The 19,234-nt window shown below is 39.8% G+C and overlaps 1 protein-coding gene across 3 annotated transcripts in view; it reads right to left on the bottom strand.

Moving 5' to 3' along the window:
* The window catches only part of Dnah7c (dynein, axonemal, heavy chain 7C), a 382,050-nt gene that overhangs the window by 49,539 nt on the left and 313,277 nt on the right, over positions 1 to 19,234 (bottom strand). For all 3 annotated transcript variants that reach the window (XM_011238631.3, NM_001310335.1, XM_006496387.4), the window contains 4 exons: positions 18,263 to 18,396; positions 17,039 to 17,374; positions 9,263 to 9,389; positions 7,638 to 7,832 (listed from right to left, as the gene is read on the bottom strand). In XM_011238631.3, the coding sequence (XP_011236933.1) occupies positions 7,638 to 7,832; positions 9,263 to 9,389; positions 17,039 to 17,374; positions 18,263 to 18,396 (792 nt within the window). The remainder of the gene's footprint in view (positions 1 to 7,637; positions 7,833 to 9,262; positions 9,390 to 17,038; positions 17,375 to 18,262; positions 18,397 to 19,234) is intronic.

Below are 19,234 nucleotides of genomic sequence, written 5' to 3'. Positions count from 1 at the left end.
GGATTAAAGGTATGTACTACTTACCATACCTGGATTTAAGCTTTTCATGGCCACTATTCCTCAATATTGGATCAAAATGTCTCCTGCATTTCTGATTTCTAGGTCATTCCAGATTAAAAGTCCAAATGAAAACAACAGCCAAATAACTTTTCCTTGTACAATGACAAACATATAAACAATAAGCTTAGCTTATTGCCCCAAAGTCACTACTCCCTTAATCTCCTCTAACACAGGATTTAGCTATATTGTACTTCTTTTTTTTCCATTTTATTTAATTATTTATTTTTAATTAGGTATTTTCTTTTTTTTCCCATTTTTTATTAGGTATTTAGCTCATTTACATTTCCAATGCTATACCAAGAGTCCCCCATACCCACCCACCCCCACTCCCCTACCTACCCACTCCCCCTTTTTGGCCCTGGCGTTCCCCTGTACTGGGGCATATAAAGTTTGCAAGTCCAATGGGCCTCTCTTTCCAGTGATGGCCGACTAGGCCATCTTTTGATACATATGCAGCTAGAGTCAAGAGCTCCGGGGTACTGGTTAGTTCATAATGTTGTTCCACCTATAGGGTTGCAGATCCCTTTAGCTCCTTGGGTTCTTTCTCTAGCTCCTCCATTGGGAGCCCTGTGATCCATCCATTAGCTGACTGTGAGCATCCACTTCTGTGTTTGCTAGGCCCCAGCACAGTCTCACAAGAGACAGCTACATCTGGGTCCTTTCAATAAAATCTTGCTAGTGTATGCAATGGTGTCAGCGTTTGGATGCTGATTATGGGGTGGATCCCTGGATATGGCAGTCTCTACATGGTCCATCCTTTCATCTCAGCTCCAAACTTTGTCTCTGTAACTCCTTCCAAGGGTGTTTTGTTCCCAATTCTAAGGAGGGGCATAGTGTCCACACTTCAGTCTTCATTCTTCTTGAGTTTCATGTGTTTAGCAAATTGTATCTTATATCTTGGGAATCCTAGGTTTGGGGCTAATATCCACTTATCAGTGAGTACATATTGTGTGAGTTCCTTTGTGAATGTGTTCCCTCACTCAGGATGATGCCCTCCAGGTCCATCCATTTGGCTAGGAATTTCATAAATTCATTCTTTTTAATAGCTGAGTAGTTCTCCATTGTGTAAATGTACCACATTTTCTGTATCCATTCCTCTGTTGAGGGGCATCTGGGTTCTTTCCAGCTTCTGGCTATTATAAATAAGGCTGCGATGAAGATAGTGGAGCATGTGTCCTTCTTACCAGTTGGGGCATCTTCTGGATATATGCCCAGGAGAGGTATTGCAGGATCCTCCTGCAGTACTATGCCCAATTTTCTGAGGAACCGCCAGACTGATTTCCAGAGTGGTTGTACAAACCTGCAATCCCACCAACAATGGAGGAGTGTTCCTCTTTCTCCACATCCACGCCAGCATCTGCTGTCACCTGAATTTTTGATCTTAGCCATTCTGACTGGTGTGAGGTGGAATCTCAGGGTTGTTTTGATTTGCCTTTCCCTGATTATTAAGAATGTTGAACATTTTTTCAGGTGCTTCTCTGCCATTCGGTATTCCTCAGGTGAGAATTCTTTGTTCAGTTCTGAGCCCCATTTTTTAATGGGGTTATTTGATTTTCTGAAGTCCACCTTCTTGAGTTCTTTATATATGTTGGATATTAGTCCCCTATCTGATTTAGGATAGGTAAAGATCCTTTCCCAATCTGTTGGTGGTCTTTTTGTCTTATTGACGGTGTCTTTTGCCTTGCAGAAACTTTGGAGTTTCATTAGGTCCCATTTGTCAATTCTCGATCTTACAGCACAAGCCATTGCTGTTCTGTTCAGGAATTTTTCCCCTGTGCCCATATCATCAAGGCTTTTCCCCACTTTCTCCTCTATAAGTTTCAGTGTCTCTGGTTTTATGTGAAGTTCCTTGATCCACTTAGATTTGACCTTAGTACAAGAAGATAAGTATGGATCTATTCGCATTCTTCTACATGATAACAACCAGTTGTGCCAGCACCAATTGTTGAAAATGCTGTCTTTCTTCCACTGGATGGTTTTAGCTCCCTTGTCGAAGATCAAGTGACCATAGGTGTGTGGGTTCATTTCTGGGTCTTCAATTCTATTCCATTGGTCTACTTGTCTGTCTCTATACCAGTACCATGCAGTTTTTATCACAATTGCTCTGTAGTAAAGCTTTAGGTCAGGCATGGTGATTCCACCAGAGGTTCTTTTATCCTTGAGAAGACTTTTTGCAATCCTAGGTTTTTTGTTATTCCAGATGAATTTGCAACTTGCTCCTTCTAATTCGTTGAAGAATTGAGTTGGAATTTTGATGGGGATTGCATTGAATCTGTAGATTGCTTTTGGCAAGATAGCCATTTTTACAATGTTTATCCTGCCAATCCATGAGCATGGGAGATCTTTCCATCTTCTGAGATCTTCTTTAATTTCTTTCTTCAGAGATTTGAAGTTTTTATCATACTGATCTTTCACCTCCTTAGTTAGAGTCACGCCAAGATATTTTATATTATTTGTGACTATTGAGAAGGGTGTTGTTTCCCTAATTTCTTTCTCAGTCTGTTTATTCTTTGTATAGAGAAAGGCCATTGACTTGTTTGAGTTTATTTTATATCCAGCTACTTCACTGAAGCTGTTTATCAGGTTTAGGAGTTCTCTGGTAGAATTTTTAGGGTCATTTATATATACTATCATATCATCTGCAAAAAGTGATATTTTGACTTCCTCTTTTCCAATTTGTATCCCCTTGATCTCCTTTTGTTGTCAAATTGCTCTGGCTAATACTTCAAGTACTATGTTGAAAAGGTAGGGAGAAAGTGGGCAGCCTTGTCTAGTCCCTGATTTTAGTGGGATTGCTTCCAGCTTCTCTCCATTTACTTTGATGTTGGCTACTGGTTTGCTGTAGATTGCTTTTATCATGTTTAGGTATGGGCCTTGAATTCCTGATCTTTCCAAAACTTTTATCGTGAATGGGTGTTGAATCTTGTCAAATGCTTTTTCTGCATCTAACAAGATGATCATGTGGTTTTTGTCTTTGAGTTTGTTTATATAATGGATTACATTGATGGATTTTCGTATATTAAACTATCCCTGCATCCCTGGAATAAAACCTACTTGGTCAGGATGGATGATTGCTTTAATGTGTTCTTGGATTCAGTTAGCAAGAATTTTATTGAGGATTTTTGCATCGATATTCATAAGAGAAATTGGTCTGAAGTTCTCTATCTTTGTTGGGTCTTTCTGTGGTTTAGGTATCAGAGTAATAGTGTCTTCATAAAAAATGAGTTGGGTAGAGTACCTTCTACTTCTATTTTGTGAAACAGTTTGTGCAGAACTGGAATTAGATCTTCTTTGAAGGTCTGATAGAACTCTGCACTAAACCCGTCTGGTCCTGGGCTTTTTTTGGCTGGGAGACTATTAATAACTGCTTCTATTTCTTTAGGTGATATGGGACTGTTTAGATGGTCAACTTGATCCTGACTCAACTTTGGTACCTGGTATCTGTCCAGAAATTTGTCCATTTCGTCCAGGTTTTCCAGTTTTGTTGAGGATAACCTTTTGTAGAAGGATCTGATGGTGTTTTGGATTTCTTCAGGATCTGTTGTTATGTCTCCCTTTTCATTTCTGATTTTGTTAATTAGGATTTTGTCCCTGTGCCCTTTAGTGAGTCTAGCTAAGGGTTTATCTATCTTGTTGATTTTCTCAAAGAACCAACTCCTCGTTTGGTTAATTCTTTGAATAGTTCTTCTTGTTTCCACTTGGTTGATTTCACCCCTGAGTTTGATTATTTCCTGCCGTCTACTCCTCTTGGGTGAATTTGCTTCCTTTTTTTCTAGAGCTTTTAGACGTGTTGTCAAGCTGCTAGTATGTGCTCTCTCCCGTTTCTTCTTGGAGGCACTCAGAGCTATGAGTTTCCCTCTTAGAAATGCTTTCATTGTTTCCCAAAGGTTTGGGTACGTTGTGGCTTCATTTTCATTAAACTCTAAAAAGTCTTTAATTTCTTTCTTTATTCCTTCCTTGACCAAGGTATCATTGAGAAGAGTGGTGTTCAGTTTCCACGTGAATGTTGGCTTTCCATTATTTATGTTGTTATTAAAGATCAGTCTTAGGCCATGGTGGTCTGATAGGATACATGGGACAATTTCAATATTTTTGTATCTGTTGAGGCCTGTTTTGTGACCAATTATATGATCAATTTTGGAGAGGTTCCTGTGAGGTGCTGAGAAGAAGGTATATCCTTTTGTTTTAGGATAAAATGTTCTGTAGATATCTGTCAGGTCCATTTGTTTCATAACTTCTGTTAGTTTCACTGTGTCCCTGTTTCGTTTCTGTTTCCACGATCTGTCCATTGATGAAAGTGGTGTGTTGAAGTCTCCCACTATTATTGTGTGAGGTGCAATATGTGCTTTGAGCTTTACTAAAGTGTCTTTCATGAATGTGGCTGCCCTTGGATTTGGATCATAGATATTCATAATTGAGAGTTCCTCTTGGAGGATTTTACCTTTGATGAGTATGAAGTGTCCCTCCTTCTCTTTTTTGATAACTTTGGGTTGGAAGTCGATTTTATCCGATATTAGAATGGCTACCCCAGCTTGTTTCTTCAGACCATTTGCTTGGAAAATTGTTTTCCAGCCTTTCACTCTGAGGTAGTGTCTGTCTTTTTCCCTGAGATGGGTTTCCTGTAAGCAGCAGAATGTTGGGTCCTGTTTGTGTAGCCAGTCTGTTAGTCTATGTCTTTTTATTGGGGAATTGAGTTCATTGATATTAAGAGATATTAAGGAAAAGTAATTGTTGCTTCCTTTTATTTTTTTGTTAGAGTTGGCATTCTGTTCTTGTGGCTGTCTTCTTTTTGGTTTGTTGAGGGATTACTTTCTTGCTTGTTCTAGGACGTGATTTCCGTCCTTGTATTGCTTCTTTTCTGTTATTATCCTTTGAAGGGCTGGATTCGTGGAAAGATATTTTGTGAATTTGGAGTTGTCGTGGAATACTTTGGTTTCTCCATCTATGGTAATTGAGAGTTTGGCCGGGTATATTAGCCTGGGCTGGCATTTGTGTTCTCTTAGTGTTTGTATAACATCTGTCCAGGCTCTATGGCTTTCATAGTCTCTGGTGAAAAGTCTGGTGTAATTCTGATAGGCCTTCCTTTATATGTTACTTGACCTTTCTCCCTTACTGCTTTTAATACTCTATCTTTATTTAGTGCATTTGTTGTTCTGATTATTATGTGTCGGGAGGAATTTCTTTTCTGGTCCAGTCTATTTGGAGTTCTGTAGGCTTCTTGTATGATCATGGGCATCTCTTTCTTTATGTTTGGGAAGTTTTCTTCTATTATTTTGTTGAAGATATTAGCTGGCCCTTTAGGTTGAAAATCTTCATTCTCATCAATTCCTATTATCCGTAGGTTTGGTCTTCTCATTGTGTCCTGGATTTCCTGGATGCTTTGAGTTAGGATCCTTTTGCATTTTGTATTTTCTTTGACTGTTGTGTCTATGTTCTCTATGGAATCTTCTGCACCTGAGATTCTCTCTTCCATTTCTTGTATTCTGTTGCTGATGCTCACATCTATGGTTCCAGATCTCTTTCCTAGGGTTTCTATCTCCAGCGTTGCCTTGCTTTGGGTTTTCTTTACTGTGTCTACTTCCCTTTTTAGTTCTAGTATGGTTTTGTTCATTTCCATTACCTGTTTGGATGTGTTTTCCTGTTTTTCTTTAAGGAGTTCTACCTGTTTGGCTGTGTTTTCCTGCTTTTCTTTAAGGGCCTGTAACTCTTTAGCAGTGCTCTCCTGTAATTCCTTAAGTGACTTATGAAAGTCCTTCTTGATGACCTCTATCATCATCATGAGAAATGTTTTTAAATCTGGGTCTAGATTTTCGGTTGTGTTGGGGTGCCCAGGACTAGGTGGGGTGGGAGTGCTGCGTTCTGATGATGGTGAGTGGTCTTGATTTCTGTTAGTAGGATTCTTACGTTTGCCTTTCGCCATCTGGTAATCTCTGAAGCTAGCTGTTATAGTTGTCTCTGTTAAGAGCTTGTTCTTCAGGTGACTCTGTTAGCCTCTATAAGCAGACCTGGGAGGGTAGCACTCTCCTTGGTTTCAGTGGGTTGAGTATTCTCTGCAGGAAAGCTCTCTTCTTGCAGGGAAGGTACCTAGATATCTGGTGTTTGAACCGGACTCCTGGCAGAAGTTTTATTCCACTCACTAGAGGTCTTAGGATCCCTTGTGGAATCCTGTGTAGGCCCTTGCAGATGTCAGGCGACTCAGCTGGCAAGGTAGCCCGGGGCTCGAGTGGAGCGGAAGGGGCTTGTGCCCCAGGTCAGGCCGGGGTAGTCTGCTTCCCTATGTACCGCAGTCTCAGGTTCCGTGAGATTGGATTGGGGCCAGCGCTGTGTTCCACTCACCAGAGGTCTTAGGATCCTGTGGGGAATCCTGTGTGGGCTCTTGCGGGTGTCAGGCAACTCCGCTGGCAAGATAGCCCGGGGCTCGAGTGGAGTGGAAGGGCAGGTATTTTCTTCATTTACATTTCCAATGCTATCCCAAAAGTCCCCCATGCCCCCCACACTCCCACTTCTTGGCCCTGGCGTTCCCCTGTACTGGGGCATATAAAGTTTGCTAGACCAATGGGCCATCTTCTGCTACATATGCAGCTAGAGATACATTGTAATTCTTGGTGCCCTTTTATTACTTGAACCATACATTTTGTATTTTTCCTTTCTAAACCTGAATAAGTTTAATCAAAATGCTCTTTAGAGTAAATCAGAGGATGAAGTCTATGCTGAGCTTTTCTGAGACTTCCTTTGTCAATGCAATTAATATGAATCTCTTTACCTTAGCCTTGGGCAATCTCTTCAGAAAAGTTCAAAAAGCACCCACATTCTTCACCAAACCATAAGAATGATCTCCAGGTAACATACCAAAATTACTTTTTTTTTTTTTGAAACCTCTAGAGCCAGGATCCTACAGTTCAAATTGCCCTCAATACCAATGTCTTCCAAATTCCTATTAGGATGGTCTATTAAGCACTACTTAAAGCATTCCACTGCTTTCCAAATCCCAAGGCCCTAAATCCACCTTCCCCCAAACAAAAATATAGTCAGGCCTATCACAGCAATACCCCAGTCCCTGGTACCAACTTCTGTCTTTGTTTGGGTACTAAAATGTTACTGTTAGTAACTGCTGTGATGAAACACTATGACCAAGGAAATTCTTATAAAAGCCAACATTTATTTGGGCCTGGCTTACAGTTTCAGAGGTTTAGTCCATCATCATCATAGCAGGAAGCATGGCAGCTCTCAGACAGATGTGGGGCTGGAGGAGCTGAGAGTTCCACATCTTCATCCAAAGTCTGACTTTCAGGGAACTTGGAAGAAGATCTCAAAGCCCACCGCCATAGTGATAGACTTCCTCCAACAAGGCCACACCTCCTAACAGTACCACTCCCTTGGCCAAACATATTCAAACCACCACATCTATAATAAACTTTCTCCTCCCCCACACCCAGGAGCAGCCACATCTTTTTTTTTTTCCATTTCTTTTTTTCACTCATTTATGGAATCTTGCTTTTATACAAAGGTAACATTATACATATTTAACATCTTCTCCACTGAAAATCTTTGAAATAAGGAAAAGGGTGAAGACATACCATACTATCATATACTTTTTTCCATCCATCCTTTAAGCGCATAAATTCCCTGCGAATGGTCTTAAAGGCAGGTAAGTCATCTAGTCGGCAAATCTCATCCCAGGACTTTTGAGGAAGCCATGTGCAAGGGTTGGTATAAGGATTATCCAGCCCAATGCCACCAGTGAGTAGAAATCTCCACTCTGTTTTGTTAATCTGTGGTAAACAAACATCATAGGGAGTCATACAGAAAGTGTTTCTAGTTAGTTACAGCCATTGTAAAAGAGTAGCAGTCTTTTCAGATTCTTATAAAAGTACTCAGCTGATATGACCTTCTACTTAGTTGGAAAAAATCCAACTACCAAACATGGCAAATTTATTTTTGAGGTCCATGAATAGCTACTTTTGAATTACTAGCTTAAACATGAGGCCTGAATATATTCTACTTGAATAATATATGTTCCTCAAAATGGATATTTTCAGTCCCAAATATTGGCTCTGAAAAGTCATAGAAAGGTAGAAAATCAACAATCCACCATGCTTTCATTTATTCTTTATAAAATATAATGAGTCGCTATGAAGTGTTTGCATGAAAGACAAGAAGTATTTTTGCTAATTCCATGAAGATATTAACATATGAGATTTTACAAGTCTTAAATACAGAGATATATAAGAAGACTATGATGCTTCTCTTTCATTTGTAAGTGCTTCCTATCTTTTAGATAAAAAGAATTCTTTGTTAGCTTACATTTGAGTAAGATGGTTAAATCCAAATGGTTAGACCTCAGTAATTTGCAAAGTTCTTAAAGGTGATAATAAATTATTTAGTAAAATTAGCTGTATGGTCATGTAAATTTTAATAGAGACAAATAGGGTATTTTTGTTTTATTGTTTGTTTGTTTGTTTGTTTTAAGAATGGGGCATTGTATTGAGGTTATCCTCAAACTCACTGTTCAGACTGAGCTCTGCTCAGGCTCATAATCCTCTTGCCCTAGCTTCCTAAGTGCAGGGATTATAGGTGCCACCACACAAGGCTCTAGAAACAGACTTTTAAACTAAAATATATAAAAGTTTAAGTAACAAAGTCTTCTTAATTTATATTAACTACTCTGAAATTCTGTCTTGTCTTGCCTTGCCTTAATTAATTTCACTGTCTGGTTTTAATGAGTATACGTATATGTTCCCATGTAGAATAGTAAATAAATCCATGACATCATGATAGTGTTACTGATCTAGACAAGCATCATCAGGCTAGGAGGATACTGAACAGGGGCTCCACACACATGGCAAGCTTCAGATCCTACCTTCAATTTTACCCCATAAAATTGTGGAGGTTTTGGTGCTTTGCTGGGGCATACTCTGGGAAAGCTACTCCTCCTGATTATAAGAATCCTATTTCTACCTCTGACCAGGGAGAGACATGATAGTCTAATCTTCCGCAAAGACTAGAAAATGACTTACTATTACCTCCTCCTCTACAGGTAATACAACTGGGCCTAGAGCTGTGATCCTCTCGAGTTAAATTTTGAGTTGAGTTATCTAGACACGGAGAATCTTTGACACTGGTATAGTATCTTGGTATATACCCCAGACCCTCTCCCAGTAACTACAGCATCTAAGCTCCTACAGACTGAACCCTTACTGACCAAGTTGTCATGTATCAGCAGATTCACAGTGAGACAAAAGGAAAATAGCAACTTGTCCTTTTCGAAGAGCGAGCGGCAGATGTTGACATAGAGTGAGTAGGTGAAGTGATCTCTGAGAATCTGAAGCCTAAGGGCCATCAGAGGGAGAGATAGACAAACACAAACTGGATTAACAGGAGGGAATGCTAAGATTGCCCCACAGACTGCTAGATCTGCATTCAAACTATTTCTTTCAGTTCTCACCCAAACAATCAAAGATCTTTACTCCTTGAGTTGCCAGTTTGAGAGCTAGACAAGGTAGAAGTGTTTGAATAGAATTGTATTTCCCTGCTGACTGAAGTTTTTCTTTATAGTTTTCATTTACAGAAAAATAATCAATTATAAAAGTTACAAACTTTTTAACTATGAATATTGCATTAGTGGGCAAAATTTGACCTCTTTACAAAGTAAATACTTACAAATATTTTATACTATATTGAATGAATAAAACTAATAGCTTGTATTAAGTTAATGGAAAGCCTAATGCTATGCTACACTGAACATGAATCTATCAGAGCCAAAAAAAAAAAAAAAAAAAAAAAAAAAAAACCAAAGAAAACCTGGTAGATTTGATTAAACTACATTTCACAGAGACAAAACATGGACATATGAATAACTGGTAATGCATGTGAGCTATATCCGCAATAATTCCCAATGTCAATGCAATGCTTCATTCATTTTAATATAAGTATTTCATGAAATAATCATTGAAATCAAAATTTTAAATTAGTTATTACATAGACACAAAAACTGTGATTTTTAACCTTCGTCAACAAAAAACACTTGTAGAGGGCTAAAAAAAAAAAAAATAAACATTTGTAGGGACACAGATTAATGCCTCAAACCTTCTTAGCAGATCAATTATCTGAGTGAAAAAGCAACATAGTTTATTAGTGATCAAATTTATACTGGTGTTTCTTCATGCAGTAAGGGAAAAAATATCTACCCATCTGTGACAAGAGTTTAGCTATTTTCATACTATTGTCCTTGGCTTGGACTCATTGTAATTGATGTTTTGTTTTGCTTTTCATTTTTCCTCTTGTTTATTTCCTTAACTATTTTCTCCCACACTAGCACGGCTATCAGAGAATGACAGCAAAAGGACACATCTTATTTTAGCTGAGAAATAATGTAGCGAGACAGAAGTCCTTGAAATAGAGCTGAGGTTTAGATTTAAAATAAGCATTCCATCCCTCCCAATAACTAATTAAGAAAATGCCTTACAGCCAGATCTAATGAAGGCTTTTTCTCAATTGAGGTTCTCTCATTTCAGAGAGCTCAGTTTGTGTATCAAGTTGACCTAAGACTAGCCAGCACAGTCACTAAAAAGATTTGTTGTTGTTTTTGTCTCTTTCTCTTTCTCTTACTATGAGAGATCCTTGAGGTGGCTCAAAAGATGCCATGAATGGAATAATCTGACAAGGTAAAACCAGGCACCACTGTTGGTATACACGTAGTTTAGCACATGTCTTTGTAAACAGGGTTTCTATTGCAATTCTGGAAAATGTAGGTTGTAGCTGGGAGGGGAAAGGGTCTTAGGCAGCCATTGGCTGTGCTGCCATTCCTGTCCTGCTGGTTCCTGTCCTTCCAAATACCCACCCATCCCACCCCCCAGCTTTCCCTATCCTTATCCTTCCAAGCTCAAATTCACCCTCACTAGTGATAAAGATTAAAATACTATATTTTAATGATATACTTCAGTGGGAGTAAAAGACTAAAAATTATTCAGTGTTTATAGAAAAAAATTAATAAATCCCGGGGACATGGTTCATTACTCACCCCAGTGCTTTCCGTTCTCAATTGAAAGACAGACTCACAGCCTTCACTTTACAGGCCTTAAACAGCTCAATAGCTGGGCGATTGCCGAACCTCCACGGGGTTAATCCCGAGTTATTACTTACTATTTCTATGTTCTATCTTGGCTGCTCTGGGCCCAATTGAGCAGGCCTCTGGGCCAGGCTCTCTGGATCCTTCACATGGCGGCTATGCCTCTCTGTCCTGCATTCTTCTCGGGCACCGCGTCTCTCCTCTCCTCCACACCCTTCCCACATGGTGGATTTCCCCCTGGTCCCCAGCCCAGGAAATCCTAAGATCCTGCCTTTGTCTGTCTGTGCTCCCCAGCTATTGGCTGTTGGCATTTTTATTTACTGATCAGAGCCAACATGGAGCAGGTTCCCAGAAGTTACATGTAGACCTTCTTGTGTAAACATTTTTTTGGGGGTTTGGGGTGGGTTGGGGTACATAATTAGCATTTGTAATATAAGCAGCTACAAATATTGGTAAGTAGTATAATGATATGAGACAATTCAAGTTTCTCTAGTGGAGTTTTATATTTAAATAAACTTATAGGAAAGGGACTTAAATGAGGAAGAGAGTTAACAGTGCAGATATTTGTATTCATTTTAACAGTATTTATAATACTTACAAGTCTTACCAAATTATATCCACAATATGGTCTACTGAACAGCTTCCAAAGATTGTGTTATAGAGGAATATTGATAGAAGTAACAGGGACACAAAAATACTCTGTGTACACATATGACTGCACATATGTGTTCATTTACATATGCATACTTTATTTAGAAAAAGTTGCAGTTTGACACCTTTAATAAAATACCCTACTGAAATCTTTTTTCTGCATTTCCTGTTTTTTTTGTTTCTGTTTTTTACTACAGTTATTTTAGTATTTCCTACATAAACACTACTTCATCAACTTCAATAAATAACACTTTATTATGACAATTTCACAGTGTCTGCCACAATGTTCATGATATATTACTCTTGGTGTCACACTTAAATGAAGCACAGCTATCTATCAAAAGGCAAGTATGAAGTCCATCTGTATACTTGAGTAAGAGGAACAAGAAGGAATACTAGAGTAATAGCCATCTTTAGTAGGCAGGCTTGTGTGAACAGTCCCATGCTTCCTGTACTTTGGAGGATAGCTGAGTCTAATAGCTGCTAAACTCCTACTGATACCATGTTTATCAATAACTGGGAGATCACAAATCATTTCTATGAGAATTTGTTCTCTCTTTAATCTTTGATCAGCAGTTAGCTTTTCAATTGGAACTCTTATTTTGCTGAGGGGGGAATGATGAAAAGTGCTGTCTAGATCGTTCTTGGTATAACAAGAGCATACACATGAATGCTTGCCCCATCAGTTGCATCCCATTCAATCCACCACAAGTGTTTGTGAATTGGCACCAAGAGCCATGCATGGAGATGCTCACAGGCAGCACACATCCACTGTGGCCCTAGACTGGAAGCCCATATTCCCAACAGCAGAAGGGAACAATTGTTTTAGGTTAAGTGTTAGGCCAAACAAATGTTTAAAAAGTGGAAGGGCTTCTTTCTCCTGTTGAAAATAAAGGGATAGTTCACCCCTTACCTCTCTTTTCTTAGAGCCTCAAATTAAAGAACTTAAAATTTTCTCTGATGCTTTTAAACTCTTATTTATTGATATGTGTGTGTGTGTGTGTGTGTGTGTGTGTGTGTGTGTGTGTGTGTGTGTTAGGTGTGGGTGCACACATGCCATAGTGCACCTGTGGAGGACAGAGGATGACTTTCAGGAGTCGCTTCTCCTTTCACCATGGGTCCGGGGATGGAACTCATGCCAGGATTGCAAGGCAAGTGTTGTTACCTAATGAATGTATATTAGAGAAATGTATATTATTTAGAATATATAATATTTAGAAATGTATATTCTAAAAAATAAATCACTTCAAAACAAAGTCAGGACCTGCTTTAAGACCCAGGAATATCTCAAATGTCTGCCAATGTCCTGGAAGCCATTGCTTTGAAGCATAAACCCAGTGCCTGTGGAAGAACAGTTACCCTGACTTCACCAGGCTCCTTGCTTTATAGTTCAAAGTCATCTCCTCCTATGGAAGTGTGAAAAGTTTGTGTTTCCTCTTACTAAACTTAATTTGCTAACACAGATGGTCCCCTTCGTTAGCAGGCAGAGTGAGGATGAACTACTCGTGACTCTATGCTTGCTTACTATAAGGGGTGAGACCACTATGTTCCTTGCAATCTCCCTGCAAATTGCCTTTGATGCAGAGCATACTCTGGTTTAATGCTTATTCAGTTTTCAAATTGCTTTCTCCCTCTAATGCCTTTCTGGAGAGAATGCCTGGGTTAGGAGAAGATTTAGATTTTAATTAGTCTTCCCTAACAATAAGTGCACATTTAAAAATGAAAGCTGCACTACACACAATGATCCTCATGAGTTCCATGGATAAGGGGTTGAGTGCAAAATGTCAGCCCCAGAGAACACATTCACTGGGTCTATTTAGACAAGCCTCTAAAACAGGCAAATCTGCTCCTGGAGCTGCAAGGTGGACAGTGGCTGCCTTGCGGGAGGGAGGGGCTGCAAAGGGTACTGGCTGATGATGCTGTCCTTCTGGACCTGGGTGCTAGCTACACAGGCATGATTCCTTGTAAAAACTCATTTCTGTACATTTCTGTAGGTACAATGCTATCTTCAAGAAAATTTTCAATTTTATCTTCTCTATTAGCCTTTTTGTAGTTCACATTTACAGTAGTCACAGGTATGGTTTTCAGTGCTTACAGACAAAGGATTTTAACTACAAGTAAAAAGCTGAGTTTGTTTTCTACATTTTTATCCAAATCATATATTAAGGTAAAAGGGATTTGCTTTTCTTTAATTTCAAGGGCTTTGTTACTGGTATGAAAAACAAAACAAACCAAAACAGCAGCTTGGATGAGTCTAATTTGGTACAGAAAAAAAAAAAAAAAAAAAAAAAAAAGAATCCATTTGAAGAATGGAGTCATTGTAACTTTTCAATCCTGAACCAAAAACCCTGCACTGCAGGGGTGGTCAGAGCAATTCTCTTCTCATAGTCTCCAGAGAACAGCTAGACTTTAAATCTACATAGATGATAGTATTGTGGTGGCCAATTTTTTTTTTTTTGGTATGTTTTGTTCACTTTAGTTTGTTGTTTGTTCTTCTCTTCTCTTGTCTTCTCTTCTCTCCCTTTCCCCCTTCCCTCCCCTTTTCCCTCCCCTTTCTTTCCCTCTTTTTTCTTTCCCTTCCCTTTCTTTCCCTCCCCTCTTTTTCCCCTCCCCTCTTTTCCCCCCTCCCCTCTTTTCTCTCCCCTCTTTTTTCTCCCCCTTTTTCTCCCCCTTTCCCCCTTTTTTCCTTTTTTCCCTCCCCCCTTTTTTCCTCCCCTCTTTTTTTCTCCCTTTTTTCTCCCCCTTTTTCTCCCCCTTTTCCCTTTCTCCCCCCTTTCCCCCTTCCACCCTTTCCCCCCTTTTCTTCCCCCCTTTTCTTCTCCCTTTTTTCTTCTCCCTTTTTTCTTGTCCCCTTTCCCTTTTTCCTTTTCCTTTTCCTTTTCCTTTTCCTTTTCCTTTTCCTTTTCCTTTTCCTTTTCCTTTTCCTTTCCTTTTCCTTTCCTTTTCCTTCCCTTCCCTTCCCTTCCCTTCCCTTCCCTTCCCTTCCCTTCCCTTTCCTTTCCTTCCTTCCTTCCTTCTTTCTTTCTTTCTTTCTTTCTTTCTTTCTTTCTTTCTTTCTTTCTTTCTTTCTTTTTCCCATTGTGTAGCCCTGGCTGTCCTGGAACTGTGCTGTGTAGACCAGTCAAATTCACAGAGCTCTACCTGCCTCTGCAATGTGTAGCCACTGCCCATTTGGCAACTGTGCTAAACAAAATTGAGATTAAGAACTGTACCGAAAAGGAACATGGTGAGACAGAGAGATGACTCAGCAGGTAAAATACCCTTGCCACACAAGCCTGAGGACCTGAGTTCAAATCCCTAGAGGCCACAGAGAGCTGGGTGTGGTGGTGAATGATTATAAAACAGGAGGCTGAGACAGGGAAAGCCCTCTGCTACCCCAGATCAGCTACCCTGGAGTACACAGCCCTGAACACCAGTGAGTCCTGGCCTTGAACAAGAACCAGCTCCTGAGGTTGTCCCGTAATCCCGATGTGTGTGCTGTGACATGCCCTTACAGGCAAGTGCGCAGCACACACTCGCACATGCATTCACACATGCACACTCAACGGTGGTCAAAATAAATAAAGATCCTGTCCCAGAACTTCAAATCCAGTGCAGAAAACAGATGTGTGTGCCTAATTAACTGGAAACATATGGATTTTTTTTTTTTAAAAAGAGATCATCTACAATTTCGTTTTTCTTCAGTAATCCTCACTAACTTGAAAACTTCAAGGATTAGAAACAAACACTAAAAATTAGAAACAAAGGCCAAACTGAAAACTTCTCTCACTAACAAGTCAAATGAATTCTATCCTCTAGTTGACTTAAGCTTAAACAAGATCTTAGTGCTTGGTTTCTGACCTCATGACAAGCGACTGAGGTACCAATTTTACATATCTAAGCAGATCTGGCCTCCAGGTTCTCCCAGCATCCCTCAGTCACCACCTGGCATAACTTGCCTCCAACCTTGAACTTTCCAGCCCAGGGGCTGGGCTGCCCTTCCCCCAGAAAATATTCTTTATAATCCAGACATTTTGTTTTCTTGCTCTTCCTTTCCTCTTCCTTCCCTGCACAAGTGCCCCTTTCTCTCTTTCTCCCTCTCCTACCCACTCCCCCTTCCCGGCTTCCTGGGCCTTGGTCCTTGGGCCAGGGAACTCACCACCAGAGAGCAGCTTCCCAATAAACCTGCCTTTAATATAATGTAATCTGGCTTGAATTGGCTCATTTCACTCATGGCTGAGAAATATCTTATCACTTAATCTTTTGCTTTTTATATACTATTCAGTAGTAAATAATATGTTTTCTATAGATAACCATAAAAATAAGTTGTGTGATTATCAAAAAATAATATCAGATTTTTGGTTTTGCCCTGGTATCTGGCAGAGTTTCAGTGTGGTAAACCCAAATGTAAAACTATAGTTTCAGAGTTGGCTGAGAGAGTGTCTGTTTATCATTGGAGGACAAAACTCCTCTCTCCATCCCTGCAGTCATTGGAGATTCTGCAAATGGGAAACAAAGCTAATTGCTTCCTTCTTCTAGAATTATATTACAGTCCTACTGAAAGGTTCAGTGTTGGTTCAGGATATCCCAAGACCAAGTTGTCAGCACAAAGGAGATTTGCCCCAGAGAGACAATGAGCAGGGAATAAGGAACAAACAGAAGCAATAGAAGACGGGGTGTGTGTGTGTGTGTGTGTGTTGGGGGGGGGGGGATAAACGAGAGGGGGAAGGGCTATTTCTCCTACAAGAGAGGAGGGAGGGCAAAGGACTGCCTCCAGACAAAGAGGAGACAGAAACAGCACATAGGAAAATGTTGATTTATAAAGATAAAGGGAGAAACCCAGTGTTTGCTATCTAATTTTAATTGGGCATTTAATTAGGTGAGCCAAAGTGGGTTTTGATTGCTGGACTTCAATACTTTGACAGCTGGACCTTGATAGTCAGCCTCAGGAAGAGGAAGTGGCCAAGTAAGGGAATCAACCTCTGGTGGCTAGCTTTAGGAATGTAATCTAAGGGATTTTAGCAAGGCAGAGAGGGGATGGGAGAGAAGGGCAAGGCCTGCCAGAGCCATGTCTGCCATGTTTGAGCTGGCTAGAGTCCCTTCACCTACAGCTCTGTAAACCATTATTTCCCAGCTAAAGCTACACACTGCTGTTCTATTTCTGGGAAAATGATGAGTCAAGCTCCCTTAAGGTTCATGGCTGTGACATTCATGCCATTCCGAAATCATAATCAAAACGGTCATTTTCCCTAGTGTAAGATTAGCGTTCCCTTTACATACCTTTTTGATAAGATGTCTGATTTCTCTGAATTTTCAATGGACAGAATGAACAGGTTAATAAACCAGGTCAGAGAATACTGGTACATGGGCTCGATGTTGGCTAGATCAGCGATGGAGAAGAACAGGATGGAAGAATGGATAGCGATGATCCGATAGCCCATGCGGGTGTTGTCAATCTTTTTCTCTGTCTCCTCAGCCACTTCCTGCTTCTGAGAAATCTCATTAGCCAAAGACTTGGAGGAAGATAATATTTTAATCGCAGTCTCATCTTCTAATATATTGCCTTCTGATAGTGAGAGAACTTCTAAAATCTTGTCTTCTATTTCCTTTAACTGCCTAGAATGAAGTACAGCTTTCTCAGAAAAGAAATGGTTTAAAAATCACTTGAAATATGCAATCTTTTCTAAGAAACAGAGACCTTGTAACCTAAAGAAATATGTCATGCCATGACAATTATCTGAAAAATGAATGCTGTGAGATTAATTTCTTATCTTGTGAAATGTCACTGAGACATGGACTTCCTGCTCAGCTCCCTTTAATGATCACTCGTGTGACACCCCGAGAAATGGAGCAAACCAGTCTCCTCTGCCACACAGTACCTTGGCTCAGACGGAACTCAACGTACCACTCCATTTACTTCCAGAATTTTTATGATTTAGAGAGTTTAATGCTACATAGATATTATGCCCCAAAGAAAACAGATCACTTTGGTCGCACAGTGAACCAAGACACTTCTGTTCAGCACCTTTGTTGAGGAACGGAAGACCCATGCCCATGTCTGTGGCAAGCCTCCGTGTTCTTCCCGAGTCTGAGAAAAAGACTCAGCAATGCAGTTTTCTGAGTTAATGCAGAGGCTCTGTAGGCCCTGCATTAAAAACTTTTCCATTTGGGGGAGGAACTGGAGAGATAGCTCAGCAGTTAAGAGTACATTGCTCTTCCAGGACTTGGGTTCGAATCCCAGCACCCATACCAGGCAGTTCACAACTGTCTGCAACTCCATTTCCAGTGGTTCCTCTGCCATCCTCATGCTTTTCTGGCCTCTACACACACACACACACACACACATACACACACACATATGTAAATCAATACAAAAATTTAACTTTAAACCAAATTTCCATTTGAGATACACACACATAACATACACACTCACAATTTAACTAAATAGATGCTAAATATGCTTTACTATAACCACAAAATAAATCTTCATTCTGCAGTTCAAACCTTTTGTTGTCAGCTCCTTGTACTATCAAGGCTTGCTTTTCTTCTTCAAGATCTGGCCTTTCCCGTGCCACTACGATTCCCAAAAGTTGATCCTGCATTCCCTCAGGAGTTATCATGAAGTTTAACAATGTGACCTATAAGTGAAAGAATGTATTTTGAAAATGCATTGTTTTTTCTACTAAGAAACCTTCTCTGTGTGTGATTCAAGGTTCCATTCATTGAACACATATTGTGGCAGTCATATGAATGAAAATAGAATTCACAGACATGATAGCTAGCAATGGTACAGGTAAGCCTGACTGTTAATGATAGCCAGCAAGGGTACAGACAAGCCTGACTGTTAATTATTGCCAGCAATGGTACAGGCAAGCCTGACTGTTAATGATAGCCAGCAATGATGCAGGCAAGCCTGATTTTTGGATGAATAAGAGCTTATGACAGTCAAAATCAAATACTTATAACAGTTTATGTATTCCCAATTCCAACTGGTCCAATTTCTGATGATCCTTTAACAGTGAAATCAATTAGAATGAGGTTGGAAGCAACCCTTACTACAAACTGGACTGAATCTCTTTTTAAGGTTCATTAGAGATGTTATATGAAACAATCTTAAGAGAGAGACAAGAGAGAGCACTGCTCTCATATACTATGAATGAAGTATTTTTGTGTTAATGAGCCACTATCCTGCAAGAAGAAACATTAGGAAATTTACCTGTTTATAGTGCCCATCAAGGGCTATCTACTGATATCCACTCTATCCAAGTACTTAATTAGTGGAGAGGCTGGTGTAGTTGTGCATGCCCACACATAGGACACATCTTTAAAATCATCCCTTTCTGGTACTTCCCAATAAATGTGTTAATTTAATGTTCTCTGGAAAACTATTCATAGTCCCCGCAGCTCTAGAATGATCTCTACTTGTCACAATTACACTTGTTGAAAATACTATCTGTTTCCCATCTCGGTGACACC

Source organism: Mus musculus, chromosome 1 (genome assembly GCF_000001635.26).
Source record: "Mus musculus strain C57BL/6J chromosome 1, GRCm38.p6 C57BL/6J".
Classification (NCBI taxonomy): domain Eukaryota; kingdom Metazoa; phylum Chordata; class Mammalia; order Rodentia; family Muridae; genus Mus; species Mus musculus.
Note: the sequence above shows the minus strand (reverse complement) of the source record. Positions and strands in the feature narration are given on the sequence as shown.